General features: G+C 50.5%; 3 protein-coding genes across 3 annotated transcripts; 2 read left to right on the plus strand and 1 right to left on the minus strand.

Moving 5' to 3' along the window:
- Positions 1-6486: 6486 nt before the first annotated feature.
- Positions 6487-7580, plus strand: LOC136544449 (uncharacterized). Its single transcript, XM_066536610.1, has 2 exons — positions 6487-7042; positions 7135-7580. The coding sequence occupies exons 1-2, from the start codon at positions 6487-6489 to the stop codon at positions 7578-7580; spliced, it is 1002 nt and encodes a 333-aa protein (XP_066392707.1).
- A 2043-nt stretch (positions 7581-9623) lies between these two features.
- On the plus strand, positions 9624-10391 carry LOC136546971 (dynein light chain 1, cytoplasmic-like). Its single transcript, XM_066538927.1, has 2 exons — positions 9624-9883; positions 9989-10391. Exons 1-2 carry the CDS (start codon positions 9629-9631, stop codon positions 10199-10201), a joined length of 468 nt encoding a protein of 155 aa, XP_066395024.1. The 5' UTR covers positions 9624-9628; the 3' UTR covers positions 10202-10391.
- A 3776-nt stretch (positions 10392-14167) lies between these two features.
- On the minus strand, positions 14168-15087 carry LOC136546972 (24.1 kDa heat shock protein, mitochondrial-like). The gene is made up of 2 exons (XM_066538928.1): positions 14820-15087; positions 14168-14712 (listed from the first exon to the last, which is right to left on the minus strand). The coding sequence occupies exons 1-2, from the start codon at positions 15019-15021 to the stop codon at positions 14381-14383; spliced, it is 534 nt and encodes a 177-aa protein (XP_066395025.1). The 5' UTR covers positions 15022-15087; the 3' UTR covers positions 14168-14380.
- Between the last annotated feature and the right edge of the window lie 1850 nt (positions 15088-16937).

The raw sequence follows: 16937 nt of genomic DNA on the forward strand, positions 1-16937 counted from the left end.
AACTAGTTTTTTCACCTGGAGGTACCCAAGAGTTCCAGGGTTGGAGAAGGCTACTACGACACCTCCAAGGACGTTAGCGACGTTGAAGGCATCGTCGTCGACAGCACTGACAAAGCTATGCATGGCTTTCGCCTAGACTTCCCCAAAACCTCAACGGTAGGGCTACCACTCATAACAATGATGACGAAACCAAGGCACAAACTCACGCCTATTTCGACGAGTGTTGCACAGTAGAATGAAGGAGCTGGTCACACCTATTGCTTGAGCCCTTACACTTCGCGCAAAGCAGCTATAGCGCAACACCCGCCCTCATCCACCATGTCGCGAACCTCGCGCGTTGCAGAACAAGGGAAAGGCCCTGCCTTGGAGACCAACAATCTAGTGCCAAATGAGCATTGGGGCGCAACACTGCTTCAGCCCTAGATAGATCGCGCAAGGCAATGAAATGCACCAATCACACAATCACCACACCCGTCAGCTTCTGGATGAGACAATGGACGCTCTTGATCCCCGCCTTCCTGCCGCCGCCGCCGCCGCCATGGGCCGACTCCCATACGAGACGTAGACTAACAAATGCCCTTGGTAGGCCTAGCCCACGGTGAGAGCCACTAGGTATGAGGACACCAGATATGAAACAACGCACCTGATCTGTTCCTAGAGGACACAGATCCAGCTTGTCGCCGGCCACCTCGCTCTATGGAGTTCCAGAGCTTGGCATGAAGAAAAGTAGGGGAGGGAGGAAGGAGGTGTTGCAGAGAGCAAGCCTATCATTTCGGTGCGCAGAGGCGAGTTGCCCCTGAGTCGCCTGTACGAGACGACGCGAAATTTTCAGATAAGCCATTTTCTTCTACTACAAAAGCAAAGCCGCTTGAACGTAGCTTCTCCAAGCTAGCGTATAAAGAAGCTTCGCTAAACACACCTTAGCATAAGATTGAGACCATCCTTCTCCATCAAGAACAGAAGAAGAAAAAAAATTGGGTGCAGCTAGCTTGTCTCCAATCCGAAGGCTTTGCATACCCGACCTACGCATTGCACGGCGGCCGTCAGGGACGGTAGCCGTGTAAGAGCAACTATATAACAAATTAAAACATCAACGTGATGAGAACGATATATAGTGCAAAGAATTAAGAAGCCTCGCCACAGTTCAGACGCACAATTCAACACGAGATGCATGCAACATCGAGTGCTAGCTTACCATGCATGGACGCATGGCATTATGGCAATGCGATCAGAAAATATGCCAAGGCAATCCATCCAGGGCATCTAGCAGCGCAGCCTGCAGACGAGAGAATCATGAAGCACTGACGCTGAAGCCTCCACTCGACGGCACAACTGGACTGCGCATGCATGGGTGCATTCCTGTGTGCCATATGCATGCACTGTGCCATGTAAAGAGTCCATTTCAGCCAAAAATGTCTTGTGGCACTGTCCACTGGTGCTTCTTCCTCCATGTGAGCCCTTCCTTGATTTGGCTGCACCTGCACCAGTGCCCCTCGATCCCATGGGGGGCAATGGCTGTGCTGTGCCTCACGGGAGAGGCTCGCTTTTGCCGACTGGTGTGGATGTGATGTGATGTGAAGGAACGAAGGAGAAAGGAGCACGGGAAAAGATGCATATATAAAAAGATATACATGGCAAGGATCTCACAGGACTCTTGTTGCTCTCATGGCAAGAAAAGGGCACCCGCTTCCCCTTTCTGGTTGTCGCTGGTCATGTGACGAGAGTGAGAGGCAAACCGGCACCGGCAGCTCAGCTACCAGCAGTTTGTTACTGTGTGATCTGTGATGCCCGTAGTAAAGAGATAGTACAGAATGGAAACATGTGATTCGTATAAGCATTCCATCAGGCAACACGGATGAGAACAATTAGCATGATTTTGCCATGCATGCTTAACTTATTAGCTAACACGGGTACATCCGACGGCTTCTTGTCTCATCGCCGGATGCGATTGTGTGTGCCCATGCCTGCATGGGTGCTGTGGCTCAGCACATGTGGCCGGCCGACTGTAGATGGATTGCTGCCGCTCTATTACCAATATCACTGCTGAAATCAATGAATGTTCTCGCAAAATGTAGCTGCAGTGGTCACGGATGCATGGCTGTATCGTCCTGTTTGGCCTCAGCACTCAGTAGGACATCAGACCATCTCCTCCGTACAGGAGAGTATCACATATATTGTGGCTGATTATATGCCACTCATCTCCAGCAGTTAATTGTTCAGAAATGTTAGACCATTGTACAGTAATCTGCTGAGGCAGGGGCTGGCGCCGAATGGCTCCCCTGCCGCACTGTAGCCACAGCAGGGGCAGGCGTCAAAGTCAGCCCTACTGTCACATCTAGTCACTGTAGCAGCATGATAGCCTGACATGTCTGTGTACTCGAATTAGATGGGTAGAGTTGTATATATAGCTTCCCACTGCAACTCAGTAAAGTTGAGCGAGTTCAGTTTTGTCATCTTCTCTGCACAGCTCCGGCTAACGCTGGTGCTTGTGCTGTGTGTGTTCTCCTCCCCTTCTTCTACCTCCAGCCGTAGTGTGTGGTCGACAACGACGGTGAGCGGTCGGCTCACCCATGCCGGAGATCTCGGGACCAATAAATGGTATCAGAGTCGTACAAGCGCCGTCGTGGGACTAACCGCTGGCGATGACGAACGGTTTAGAGACGCTGCTGTGGCTGCCTAGCCACGACAGGAGGTCGTCGTGCGCACGGTGCGGTAGGTCAGCAACACCAGTTGGTCGACGCTGACTCGCACCAACTATGACGAGTGGGCGGTGACCATGAAGGTCAAGCTCAGAGCCCTGCGGCTCTAGAATGCCATTGACAAGGGCACCGACAACGAAGAAGGCGACATGTCAGTGTTGGAGGCTATCATCGCTGTTGTGCCAGCGGAGTACAGGGAGCCGTTAGAGGCGAAGAACTCTGCTAAGGAGGCATGGTAGTCCATTGCAGCGATGCGTGTCGGCTCCGACCGCGCAAAGAAGGCAACGACCTAGCTGCTGAAGCAGGAGTACGCTACCTTTAAGTTCAAGGATGGTGAGTCGGTGGAGGACTTCTTTCTCCGCCTGCAGTCGCTCATCAGGAAGCTGAGGAGCCACGGCGTCACCATCGACGAAGAAGATGCGGTCTCCAAGTACCTCCACTCCATGACGGTGAAGTACATCTAGATCGCTCTCTGCATAGAGACGATGCTGGACTTATCCACCCTCACCATTCAGGATGTGACAGGCCGTCTACGGACGGTGGACGAGCGCATGGAGTAGGCCACAGCAACGACGGACAGCAGCAAGCTGCTGCTGATAGAGGAGGAGTGGGCTGCCCGAAAGAAGTTCGGGGAAGCCTCCTCCAGCCACGGTGGCGATGGCAAGCGCTGCGGCAAGGCTTCTTTGGAGAAGAAGAAGAAGGCCGACCCCAACGCATGCCGGTGCTGCGGGAAGACGGGCCATTGGGTAAAGAAGTGCCCAAATCACAAGCAGAAGAAGAAGGCTGAGGCTCATTTAGCGCAGGCTGATGAGGATGATGAGGCCACTCTCCTGATGACGACGTTTTATGCACTGCACGACGTTGTGGCCAAGGTGAAGGGAGAGGTGATGACGGTGAAAGGGCACGACAAGGCTCTGAAGGCTGTCAACCTCGACGAACCGCGCGTCCAAGTCTACCTTGGACGTGTGGCCGATGAACAGGAGCAGCGGTGGTACCTGGACTCCGGCGTCAGCAACCACATGACGGGCTCCAAGGAAGTCTTCTCCGAGCTCGACGATAACGTGACCGGCACGGTGAAGTTCGATGATGGCTCAAGGGTGGCGATCTGAGGGCACGACACCATCATCTTCAGGTGCCAGAATGGTGAGCACCGCGCGTTGACGGATGTGTACTATATCCCGCAGCTATATTCAAGCATCGTCAGCATCGGGTAGCTGGACGAGCGTGGATGCGAGGTACTTTCCAAGACCGGTGGAAGTGGGCTGTAGCTCACTGTGTTCAGCGATGCAGACATGGCGGGGGATATCGACGGACGACGGAGCACCTCTGGCGTGCTCGTCTTCCTCGGGTCGGCTCCAATCTTATGGCTGTCGCTGAAACAGAAGGTGGTGGCGCTGTCCATGTACGAGGCAGAGTACGTGGCGGCGGCCACAGCAGCGTGCCAAGCTGTGTGGCTGCGCCGATTACTGGGCGAGCTGACTGGTGTGGAAGCTGGCCACCAGCACTGATGGTGGACAACCAGCCCTCCATCGCCCTCGTGAAGAATCCGGTTCTCTACGACCGGAGTAAGCACATCGACATCAAGTTCCACTTCTTCAGGGACTATGTCGATGGAGGGCAGATCGTCATCGATTCGTCGAAACTGGTCGGCAACTCGCGGACGTCCTCACCAAGCCGCTCGGTCATCTTCGGTTCACGGAGCTGAAGAAGATGATCGGTATGGTGGAGGTTCTAGGGTTAGCAGCAGAATTAAGATAAGAATTGTAAAGTAATCTGCTGCTCCCTCGCCTGTACGTGCGGTAGGGACAGGCGCCGAAAGGGCTCCCCTGCTGCTGCACTGTAACTGCGGTGGGGGCTGGCGTCGAAAGGTCCCCTGCTGCACTGTAGCCACAGCAGGGGCAGGCGCCAAAATCGGTCCTGCTGTCACATCTAGTCACTGTAGCAGCCTGACATGTCTGTACTAGGATTAGATGGGTAGAGTTGTATATATAGCTTCCAACTGCAACTCAGTAAAGTTGAGCGAGTTCAGTTTTGCCATCTTCTCTGCAGAGCTCCGGCCAACGCTGGTGCTTGTGCTGTGTATGTGCGCTCTGTTCTCCCTCCCTTCTTCTACCTCCAACCGTATTGTGTGTGGTCGGCAACGACGATGAGCGATCGACTCACCCGTGCCGGAGATCTCCAGACCAACAGCCATTTCTATATATATATATGGAAAAGGGCCAGATCTCAGACCTGGACCCATGATTGCTCTTCAAGATCATCTTGGGTAGTGGCTTGCAAAGTGCCCCCAAGGTCCCATGGAAAGTGGTTGTGGGTGACAAAGTACATGTGCTATAGCCCATACGATGATACAGTAGCAAATTAAAAGCTTCTGTTTCCCCATGCAGAGGAAAGGAAAAGCTAGCTCCACTTTCTTGAGAAGAAAAAAGTTTGCAAGCCAACTACTATCTTTTGCTGCAATGTTTATGCATTAATGAGCATGTTCGCTGGTTGGTTTCTGGGCTGATAAGCCTGACTGGTGTTGGTTTGTTGTGAGAGGAAAACATTGTTGCCTGACTAATAAGCCCTGCCTGAAACCAACAAGCGAACGATTCTTTAGATGCTTTGAGTGGCTCAAGGAAATGTTTCTACATGCAGAGAGTGCAGTTAATGCTTTAACAGACATGATTAGAACGGACAAAATCAAACTTGGTAGTTAGTCGCATATGCTCCAATATAGTTCATCATCATTAGACAGTGTCCTCTGAAATGTAGGTAATTTAGATGGACCATGGATGGTATGGCATGTAATCCAAAGTAGAACCAAAATATACCCCAATCTCTGGAGCTTCCTTTGCTTTTCCATCCAAGATCATGTGATGGAGCAGTTGCTTTTCGAGCTTTGAAGAGACAGACAAATGGATAGAGCAGAGTTGCTTGGGACAGTACAGTACAGTACTGTCCTGTTTAAGTTTAGCAAAGCATTACTGGAAAACTAGTGGAGAGCGTTTGCTACCTACATTTAGCCAAATGAAAGCAAAATGCCACCAACCATCGAAGTGTCATCCATCCTAGCTTAGTTGTTATAAATTGTCATGGACTTCATGATGCAACCAACCATGTCACATGTTTCTTCTATCACAAAACTTTTCTTTACTAGTAGTTGACAGGGAATGCTAGCACTTTCTTGTGATAGTATCTATTCATTACTGTAACCCATACCGATTGCTTTTTTTACACAAAATGCAGTATACTGGATCAGGACTGTAGAAATAGAACAATCCAAGATCTGGATTTGAGCAAATCTAGGCTGAACCACTCTTGGAACATTACAAGTTGCTGGTCATTTTGCCAATTCCTTCAGTACGCCCTTCATAGAGATTGATGAGTTTTGAGTTCAATCAAATCAAGTGCCTCCGAATAAATAAGTGGTATATTTTTTATAAGAAAAATAATGAACTGGTAGGAGTACTCCGAACCACTCCACATGCCCTGCATTCTCTCTGCCACAAGGCTGATTTAATAGATTTGGTCCTTGCTAAGGTACACCCATTACCTCTTAGGAGGTAAGATCTCAAACAAATCTTAGAGCATCTCCAAGAGTTCCCTAAATATTCCTCCTAAAAAGTCTATGTTTACCAACTCCTAAAAATGTTTTAGGAAAAAAAAGTTCATCTCCAATAATTTCTAATATTTGACTTCTAAAAAATCAAATGTTAGTCCCATTTGACGTTTTTTTTTCTGCGGTCTTCTTTTTTTTCCACGTGAACCTCTTCGTCGCCCCCCGGCCATACACAGAGACCTGTGCATGAGGAGGCTCGTCGAGGCGCTGCAGCAGGTGGGGTACCGCGACGGCGAGACGCTGTTCGGCGCGCCGTACGACTTCCGTCAGGCTCCCGCCGCGCGGGGGCAGCCGTGCCGTGCCTTCGGGCGGTTCACCTGGCGGCTGAGGGCGCTCGTGGAGCGCACGAGCAGGGAGAACGGGGAGAAGCCCATCGTCCTCGTGTCGCACAGCCAGGGGGGCTACTTCGCGCTCGAGTTCCTGAACCGGAGCCCGCTGTCGTGGCGCCGGAAGTACGTCAAGCACTACATCAGGACAGAGCAACCAACTGCCACCTGCCCATCGCCCACCCCTCCCTCTCTTTTCGAAAGAGCCCACGCCTCTTCCTTCGTCCAGATGCGGCCCGCGCCAACGCCTCCGCTGAGAAGAGGTTCTTTCCGCTCGCTCGCACTCCGCGAGCACACCCGCCTCAGTCGCCAGCCAGCCATGGCGTCTGATTCGGGCCCTGCCTCCTCGGACCCACTCCTCCCCGGCCGCCGCAGGCCATCCACGAGCGGCTGGAGGTCCGCCCTCTTCATAATCTGTAAGCCCCGCTGCCCCCCACGATCTCGCCGGCGCTCGATCGGCCTCGACCTCGATCCGATTCGCTTACTGGCGAGAGGTGCGTGCGTGCAGGGGTGGAGGTGGCGGAGCGGTTCGCGTACTACGGCATCTCGTCCAACCTGATTAGCTACCTGACCGGCCCGCTCGGGCAGACCATGGCGGCCGCCGCCGCGGCGGTGAACGCGTGGTCGGGCGCTGCATCCATGCTGCCACTCCTCGACGCCACAGTCGCCGACTCCTGGCTCGGACGCTACCGCACCATCGTCGCCTCCTCCGTGCTCTACATCACGATGAGCCCCAACCGTCGCCTCCTCCGTGCTCTACGTCATCCCGGTGCAGCTCGGCTTCCGGGCGCCGCTGGTGTCGGAGTTCCAGGGCAGAAGGTGGGAAAGGCGCGTGAAGAAGGACTCCGCGGGAACGGCGTCTCCGAGCGTGGCTTCGTCCGCGTAAAGTTACGCGGAAGGGGGAGGAATTTACCAAGTCCTAAAAGATTAGGAGTAAATATTAGGAGTTGTTGAAGAGGTATTTTTTCTCATCTTTCTAAAAACCAAGGGTTAAGAGGATATTTAGGGAACTCTTGGAGATGCTCTTAGCCCTTAATTTTTAAAGTGCATACAATAATTAAGTAATTATAAATTAATTAAATTGTTTAGAAAACAGAAAATAGAAAAGGCAACAAACCAACAAATGTATACAGGATATTTGCTATTCAAGAACAACTTGTTTCTTGCCATAAACGGGTGCCCGTGTACAGCATGCAACAACGCATATAGGGGTTCATGCAACAGCGGCATATATACTGGTGTACCAGCCTTGTGCCCGTGCCAGACGTGGCACCGTAGAGGTACATCACATACGTGAACATGACACGTAGTGAATACATCTGATGGTATAAATCGAATAAATTAATGTCAAAAGCAAGATTAATAGTAGAATTTTCCGTTACCAACATACATTTGCAAAATACTAAGTCATAAAAATAAAATACTAATGTTGGGATTATGAAAATAAATAAATAAATAAATAAATCATTCAAATACCAATACGTTCAAGACTGATGTTGTCCAACACTTTCACGTTCTAATTTAAATAAATAACTAAAACGCACCTCTACTTTTGTCACATTTGTAGAAAAAAATACAGCTCATGTTTAGATACAACTAACCTTGACATAAATTACATATGCACATAGATCAATTAATTAAAAAATATCACATGTCACGTTAGGAATCAATCATACATACTTAAAAAAAAAGAAATCAACCATACAAACGCAGGCCTCATGCGGTTGCATGCATGTTAGATCCAATTGATAGATATTTTACCTAAAACTTTTCTTACTTTCCTGTTTTTCAAAATAATAAAATACATTTATTCTATTACCTCTTAAGAGGTAATATGTGATTATAGCCAGCCAAATCGACGGTCCACAGTTACTTGAGGGTACCACAACAAAACCCAATTTAATAATAATATTCAGTCGACAAAGACAAATCTGAATGCAAGAACAATTATAGGGACTGATGAAAAGCATCTAATAAGAAGGATTACATTGAAAATGTCTTAAAAAAGCTCCATTCAGGTGTCGTGATGCAACTGCTTTGCCGCACAAAAACAAAGACAGACGCACATATGAGAAAACTAAAGAGCAGATAGATGAAGAGAATATCACAAATGAAGCAGATAAACAAGGACAGATGCAGAAACTTTCTGAAGAATTTCTGTGTTTGACGCAAACAACACCTGCAAGTAGATGGATGGTACCTTTTCATGTACAAGCCACTGCCAAAACATCACCTACTGCAATTGTAGTTGATACGCCGCCAAGTCAAGAATTTGGAGGGAGATTAACTTCCCACTGCTACTTCAGAGTTCAGACCAATTTCATTGTGGATTCTCCCAAATTTGGTCCACAATTGGTTCTCAAAATGACACCCGGCCGTGCCACCTCCGCTGGTTCTAATGGCCCACAGGCTTAGTCTAAGAGCGTCACTCAGGCCACAATAGGCCATTTCTTCATATGTGCCAAACTAAAAAATACTGTCACAAGTTAGCTGATTCAGAGTTTCAGTCCCCGTTCGTTCAAATAAAGAATTTCAGCCATGCAACTATGCAAGATACATCCAAGCTCCAGATTCTACTAGTACTTTTGCTGAACACTTGAGCTCAGGCTTGCTGTAGCTACCGCACGACTAGCGCTGGGCATCCATCGTGGTAGACAAATTGACGGATCCTCCGGGCCATCCCGGAATCTGTCGCGCGAATGGGGGCATGCAAGCCAGACGAAAGTGTCGTCGTTGAGCCTTGAGGGTTCCAGACTTCCAATACCACATCGCAGCCAACTGGAGCAGGGGCCTCCACATCCTGTTCTATGGCCGCCGCTTGGACACGGCGTACGCTTTCACACCCCGCTGCTAGACGAGCCACGAACGTCGAGGCGCGGCCGTCATTGACACTTGGCAAGCTGCCGGCGATACCTAGCTAATCCGGATATATCCTATTCCACCGTGAAATCCCAGTTCGGCGCGCCTATTAGCTAGAGGCTATATAGCCAGCTGACCGGCAAATGTTTCAGTACCCACACAGCGGACTGGCAGAACCAAGTGCCTGTTTTCACCATCACTGCATTGTGCGCATCAGTATTCAGAAGGTACAGCCTTTCCCTCCCAGCAAGGCGGCGAGCATGCTGGAGAGCCACGCGGTGATCGGGGACACGGACATGCGGCAGGCGATGCAGCAGTACGCGCTCCGACTCGCTGGGAAGGCGCTGGACGACTTTGAGGCCGCCGACTCCACGGAGATCGCACGGTTCATCAAGAAGGTGTGGCCCTTGCGACCATAAGTTCTTGCAATCAACACTGAACATTGCAGCAGTGTACTGATTCAGAATATACAGTTCCTGATGGCGATGATGCGTCTTTTGCAGGAGTTCGATCGGTCGTACGGGCCCGGATGGCAGTGCATCGTGGGAACCGACTTCGGGTCGTTTGTGACGCACCACTCCGGCTGCTTCATCTACTTCGGCATCGGCAACCTGGCCATCCTGCTGTTCAAGGGCGGTGCCGGCGTGGCTCCTCACGGTGGGACCATCGCGGAGCAGGCGCGGCTCACGGCGCTGAAAGCTGCCGTCGAGGCGTGAGGGGATGGTGGATCACGCGTGTGTGCAGGGTAGAAATGTTTTGGTTTGCGTGGCTTTGTCCTAGCATGTAAGCTCGTGCTTCCCGGGCGAAAGTGGCCTCACTTGCTAGGGGGATGAAAAGTGCATGACTTCACATAGTAAAAACCGTTGTTCTCACGGCATGTCTGAGATGGCAATGGTACCCGAAACCCGATGGATTTTTACCCTATTAGAGCAAGGGTATGAGTCAATTTCTCTGCACACGGGTTTGTTAATGGGTAAAAAGATAGATCCAGTGGGTTTATGGGCATGGGTCTGAGGATGTAGTATCCAAACCCGTAAACCCATGTGGTTTTTAAAACCCGATTGTCGCTGAGCCCTGCTCGCCGACGCGTCCACTACCACATTGCTTCTTCATCCAGCACAACCACGTCGTCAGCATCACCGTGGTTGGGGCCCTCTCCCTTGTACACCCGATATTGGCAACACCGACGCGTGCTTTCATGCCCAGAATTGCATCTATGTCTTGCCCAGGCAGCACCATGAACTGGAGGCGGTAAGTGTGAGTGGCTAGCACTAATCTGACTGTGTCCGTCCGAGTATTAACGCACAACTGCGCACCCAGAGTACAGATTCTATAGGCAATAGGAATAGCCACAAGAGATATATTGTGCCTCTGTGCAAACCCCAAGCTCATGAATGAATGTGATGCACCAGAATCAAACAACACATATGCTGGGTGCGAATCAATGGTAAACATACCAGACATCACAGGTTCATTGGTAAACATACCAGACATCACAGGTTCATTCTGCAAAATCTCCTCAGCCTCAGTGAAGTTGACGTGTCCAGAGTGGCTTACGGGCACCTTCTTCTTGATAATCATGCTCTTGACCATACGGGAGTTGGCTGAAGGCTGGAAAGACTGCGCAGGCTAGTTCTGTGGACACTCCAGAGCATAGTGGCCCTCCTTACTATACTTGAAACAAGCACCAGACTTATTCCCCTGTCCCTGACGAGGCGGCACCTGCTGTCCCTGAGGCTGCTGCTGCACTTGCTGAGTAGGTGCACGATACTGGGTGGGAGGTGCCTGGTAAGCCTGCTGAGACTGACGGGACAGCTGTCCACCCTGAGAGTGATAGGACATCCTCCTAACAACTTACACCTTCTAAGCCTGTGGGTGACTAGAAGATCCAGTGATCACCCGTTTGCGCTTCCACTCCACCTAAGAATCACGCTGAAGTCCCTCCATAGCAATGGCTGCATTCATCAAAGTACCAAAAGTCTGATATCCCCCAGTGTACAGCTCCTTTTGCAAGATGCAAGAGAGGCCACAGTAGAAACGGTCCCTCTTCTTCATATCAGTGTCTACATGGGTCCTAGCATACTGTGCAAGATGGTTGAAGTTGTTCACATAATCCATCACAGTCATACTCGTTTGCTTCAGATCTAGGAACTCAATCAACTTCCTGTTTAGCAGATCAGCGGGAATATAGTACTCACGGAAAGTAGTGGTAAACTCCTGCCAAGTCACACGGTGGTCCGCCGGCTGCATGGCATTGAAAGTATCCCACCACGTACTGGCAGACCCTAGCAGCTGCTGTGCGGTAAAGCGCACCTTCTGCTCTTCAGTCACAGTGAGCAACTAAAACTTCTGCTCCAGAATAAGAAGTCAATGCTCCGCATTCAGAGGCTCAGCAGTTGACGTGAATGTGGGCAGGTGTGTCTTTAGAAAGTCCTGGTAGAAACAGGGCCCCACGGGAGCGCGGGCACCACCCCCATTCCCGCCGTTGCCATCGGGGCCTCCACGGGCAAAAGCCACCGATAGCATAGGCAAGCATCTCCAAGGCACGGGCAGACTCATGTTGAGCAGCCATCATCTCCGTCATCATCTCTGCATGGGTCATCAGAGGTGGTGGTGGCGGAGGAGGAGGATCCAGAAGTGGGGCCTCGTGGCTACCCCCATTGGTGTTGCCATTGTCCTCACCGCGACCGGTATCACCCTGGTCTGCCCCAGCGCTGGTACTCCCCCGACCAGACCTTAGGTTCATCTATAAACAGATAAGAACCAACCATTAGGGACAACCCTCCAGATTAGGAACAAGAGACTTAGAGAAATGATAAGGCTTTTATTAAAGCATTCTTTTAGGTTATCCTATCAATTCACTAATCCAAATTATACATGTGGGGGGAGTTTAGTTTAAGCAAGATTCTCTTTTCATGATGCATGCATCGGCCTACCCGTTCACTCAAGCCGGAATATAGCGGCATTCGCAAAAATTTTCAGCACATCGCGTACTCACTTTTCGCTTGTAAAAGATTCTTACGTAACGTAAGTTAGTGTACCTGTAGAAAATGGATTAGATAAAACCTGTGCCGCTATCCTAGTTCATGGTGCTGCCTGGGCAAGGCATAGATCCAGCCCCCCTCGGCGCTCAGGCGGCTTGATTGCATCAACTTCGTCATCGACCCTCCCGTTCTCACCCCGTCTGCCTCGATTGTGTCATCGCCTTTCTTCTATGTCTACGACGGCCCTGACTGCGTCGACTTCGGCATCGCCCCCTCCCACGACGACTGCCTCGACTCGTCTCCGTCATCACCATGACGCCCCTTGTGCGCCTGCAGCTCCATCAATACGGCAACCCGACTACAACTACGTCGACCTCGGCCATCTTCAGCATGGCTTCTTCGACCACGGCTACTGCGCCCTCACACTTGGCTACCTCGACATTGGCACAAAGGGCAACCACCTTGCATAAGGACTCATCGGCTTCTTCTCCAACCACAACATACATGACACATCGATTGTTATGACTGCGGGGGGATGTTAGCTTGTCAGATTCTTCTCCAATCTCACCGTCTGTAGCGCTCCCACTGTGACTGCGGGGGGATGTTAGAGTAAATAGAAATAGTACACACCGTCTATGGACGAGAGGTGTTTGTTCTATGTACTCTATATATTCAGCCCATGAGACCGAATGCAATACATTCAACATTCCACCAATTCTATATTTCTATTCTCCTTCACCAACAACCACATGCCTTTGCATTATTTTTGATACTCAACCAACCACGGAACATAAATGAACACCCTAGTTCCTAGAACTGGGCTGCCTCATTCAATGGCTCATCCACTGCAAATCTGCAACACCTGCATTTAGTCCTAATCGCATAAACAAAATTGTCACAATTTTCACAAAAGAACCATAAATCATACGCACTGGAACTTACCTTGCAGGGTCCAAACACCAGACTCATGAGCTAAGTCCAACCGTTCCTGCCTATGAGCACACCGTTTCACACTAGTTCATTGCGCCATGATTTTTTCCCCCTACCATGGCAAAGCGAGACGGTCTGCTCGGGTGCCTATTAACAACCAAGGACAAACACTGGCCCGGTTTGTTTCGCTGAAATTTGGTTGCTGCTAATGCTGATTTGTTCTGAGAGAAAAACACTGTTCCTTCGCTGAAAAATACCGTTGAAGTAGAACTATATCTAAAAAAAACAAGTATTTACACATGGATATATATGTTGCAGTGTCACATGTCAAAAGCAAGAATGGTCTGACAATATTGATAGAAAATGAGGATGGGTCTTGTGGATCAAATAGAAAGCGTACAATATTCTCAATAATTTACATAACTGAACAATATTCTCAATAATCGAGTTGAATTGAGATACAGATTGCAATTGTGGCCTCAATCAAAGCGTACGTATTTCATGTCTATTGCACACAATCATTCAAGGTTAATGATGCAGAGTGGGACACAGTCGTTCATGACACACCCAGGAACCCACAAGTACTACAATGGCACAGAGGTTGCAGCAGCCGCATATCAAAAATAACAAGTTTTGATTTATGTACCGCATATCTGATAACAATGAATCATCAGCAACTTTTGATTTCAAAAGCACAAATGCACAGAAACACTTTCAAATTCACAAATCTGGAAACGCTGAGCAATGGAAGAACCAACAAGAACAGGGTAACACAGATAGATCATAGATGCCAATAAATAAGGGTCTGCGCATTGTTTCCAACGAAAGCAGTAGGGCTACCTCAGACAAGACCCTCCAAAATGCACGTCGCCATCTCAACCATACACAAGTACACAACTACTAACTGCTACCTTAACACACTGCAGCTACTGAACTACTGCGACCTCGGCGCACATCAAGTACTCACTGACTGACCTTTCCCTACTCGACCTTAATATCAGTGCACTCCAGATCGACCTCGACCTTAATCTTGGGCACAGTGATCGTGAGGAGCCCATCCTTCATCTCCGCCTTGGTCTGGTCCAGCTTGAAGGCTTCCGCAGAGAGGTTGATGCGGCAGCTGTACCACGCCGGGTACTCGTCGCCATTAGATCCCTTGACGCCCTCCCCCTTAACCAGCAGAGCGTTCTGGTACGCTGAAACCTTCACTTGCTCCTTCCCCAGCCCCAGCATCACCACCTTCAGCTCCACTGCATCGTCGTCTTCCTTCGACACCCAACAATCACGCTCTACGAACGGGTGAAGAACAAATGCTGCACAAACCACCACCATCAGCATTCTCGACGAGATTAAAGCAAACGAGCGGCTTTAGACGAGATTAAAGCAAACGAGCGGTTTTCTCGACGAGATTAAAGCAAACCTGAGGATGGGTAGAAGAAGCCGGGCGCGAGGCGGCTGTCGTAATCGTCGTCGCGGTGGTGAGGAAGGGCCCCAGTGTTGAAGAGGCGGCAGGCACCGGCGACGGATGCGGGGCCGATCGCGGAGGCGGCGGGCGCGGCGAGGAGAAACTTCCTTAGGAGGCCGGCCAGCGGGGCTCCCTTGGAGGCGACGGCGAAACCCATGGACGGAGGCCTCTCGCTCTCTCCCCTTCGGTTTTTTGCGTTGGAGAAGCGGCGGCCAGCAAGGGAGGGAGGGGGAATGGGATGAGGACTAGGGTTTCAGGCAGGCCAGCATATATGTTTAGTTCCTCCCAATTCCAGAATTTGGCACCATGCAAAAAGAAGATTCCCCGTCACATCAAACTTACGGTACATGCATGGAATATTAAATGTTGATGAAATCAAAAACTAATTACACAGTTTGGTTGTACTTTGCAAGACGAACGTTTTGAGCCTAATTAGACAACGATAGGACAATTTATAAAAAAAAACGGTACTGTAGCTACAGTACCGCCTGAAACCTCGGCGGCGCCGATTCGGTGCCCAACTAAACGTGGCCTATATCTCTATAATAGGATTCGTGCACCAAAAGCGGACAAACCATCCTGCCACGTTGCCTGCTAATCCGCGAGCCATTTGATTGGGCGAGCAAGCGATCTGGTCCGTCAGATTACGGATCGGTCGGATCTCGTACCCGCTTTATCGTTGACCCGAACCAACGCGAACCTTCGCGTGCCGATCCTTTGCCCGCTCCCCTCGCCCTTGACTCCCGCACCTCCCTCCTTCGGCGCAGGCGGGGGCGCCGTTCCCGGCCTGGCCCCACCTTGCGGCGGCGCCTCGGCCCCGTCGCGACCGCGCACCTCCTCCTGTCCGCTGGGGCGTCCGCGGACACACTCGCCTTCTCGGGGCTCCGCGCCATGCTCAACCCGGCCTGGCTCTCCTCCCCGGCCAGCAGGCTCAACACCGCGCTCGTTAGCCGGGAGCTAGACTTCAACCTCAAGCTGCTCGCGCTCGACCAGTACCAGCAGAAGCTCTTGGACAAGGTGTCGTCGCCAAGAGCCAGCTGGGGCTCGGCCAGCGGAATCGGCTCGCCGCGGCGCCCACCAGGCGCGCAGCCGTGCAAGCACGGCGCGGAGCAAGCACCGACCGGGAGCAAGGTCTGCCTTGTTCCTTATTAGCTTGATAACGTCACTGATGGCATGCCTACGCAATACGCCCGTTTTCCTCTAAGAAAATAAATCCAGTTTGCTTTAGGAACGCATTCAGTGTCGAGCAAATCTATATACAACAAAAATATCCTTGAAGACGACATCTGTGAGCTATGCAGGCAAGAGGCAGAGACATGTGACCATCTCGTCTTGCAATGCTCAGTTGCCAGAAGTTTCTGGAATCACCTTGGCTGGCAAAGTTCTCAGACCCTGGGGGTTAGTCGACTTTGGGATATGCCAAGGCCTGCTGGGGTGCCACGAAAATTCTTCTCCATGATGCTGGCAGATCTGGAATCACAGACACGATGTCGTCTTTCGCCACCAACCGCCTTGCTTGCACCGTGAAGGGACCGTAACGCCTCACAAGAGTGAATTAGACAACTTAAAAAACTAACTCTCAACTATGACATTTTTTTCTAACCCTAGCAAAACATATACAATATATAATCTATCTAAATATGCAACTATAATTTTGCTAGTGTGTTGCTATCTCTACCATAAAAAGAAGTAAAACAATCAATGTAAATGCGAAAGCTAAAGAGTAAGGTTGAGATATGCAAACTCCCGTCGACGACTCTGATATTTTTACCGAGGTATTAAAAAGCGTGCAAGCTTTTCCTTAGTCCTTGTTGGAGCCCCTCGCAAGGAATCCCTCGTAAGGGCCAAGCTCCCGGTCGGGTAACTCCGTGGATAGCCTCGGGCCTTCCCCACGCGTAAGTGGGTCTCCGACGTGCCTTCCGGCAAGGCTCTCCCGGATGCTCCCCGCCGTCTTCACTATCAAGCTTCTCGTCGAAACACCGCGGACCTTGTTCCCTCCGGTACACGGTGGCGGCAACACCACAAACGCGGTTGGTGTGATCTTACAAGACTACAAGCCCATCCGATGTACAA

Source organism: Miscanthus floridulus, chromosome 3 (assembly GCF_019320115.1).
Source record: "Miscanthus floridulus cultivar M001 chromosome 3, ASM1932011v1, whole genome shotgun sequence".
In the NCBI taxonomy this organism is placed as follows: Eukaryota; Viridiplantae; Streptophyta; class Magnoliopsida; order Poales; family Poaceae; genus Miscanthus; species Miscanthus floridulus.

What these genes read in the sequence shown, in the direction of transcription:
- LOC136544449 (XM_066536610.1), top strand. Translation starts at nt 6,487, where the DNA reads ATGAGGAGGCTCGTCGAGGCGCTGCAGCAGGTGGGGTACCGCGACGGC. An exon ending in GTCCGCCCTCTTCATAATCT is followed by an intron (nt 7,043 to 7,134) that starts GTAAGCCCCGCT and finishes GCGTGCGTGCAG; the next exon opens with GGGTGGAGGTGGCGGAGCGG.
- LOC136546971 (XM_066538927.1), top strand. Translation starts at nt 9,629, where the DNA reads ATGTTTCAGTACCCACACAGCGGACTGGCAGAACCAAGTGCCTGTTTT. An exon ending in TCGCACGGTTCATCAAGAAG is followed by an intron (nt 9,884 to 9,988) that starts GTGTGGCCCTTG and finishes CGTCTTTTGCAG; the next exon opens with GAGTTCGATCGGTCGTACGG.
- LOC136546972 (XM_066538928.1), bottom strand. Translation starts at nt 15,021, where the DNA reads ATGGGTTTCGCCGTCGCCTCCAAGGGAGCCCCGCTGGCCGGCCTCCTA. An exon ending in CTTCTTCTACCCATCCTCAG is followed by an intron (nt 14,713 to 14,819) that starts GTTTGCTTTAAT and finishes TGGTTTGTGCAG; the next exon opens with CATTTGTTCTTCACCCGTTC.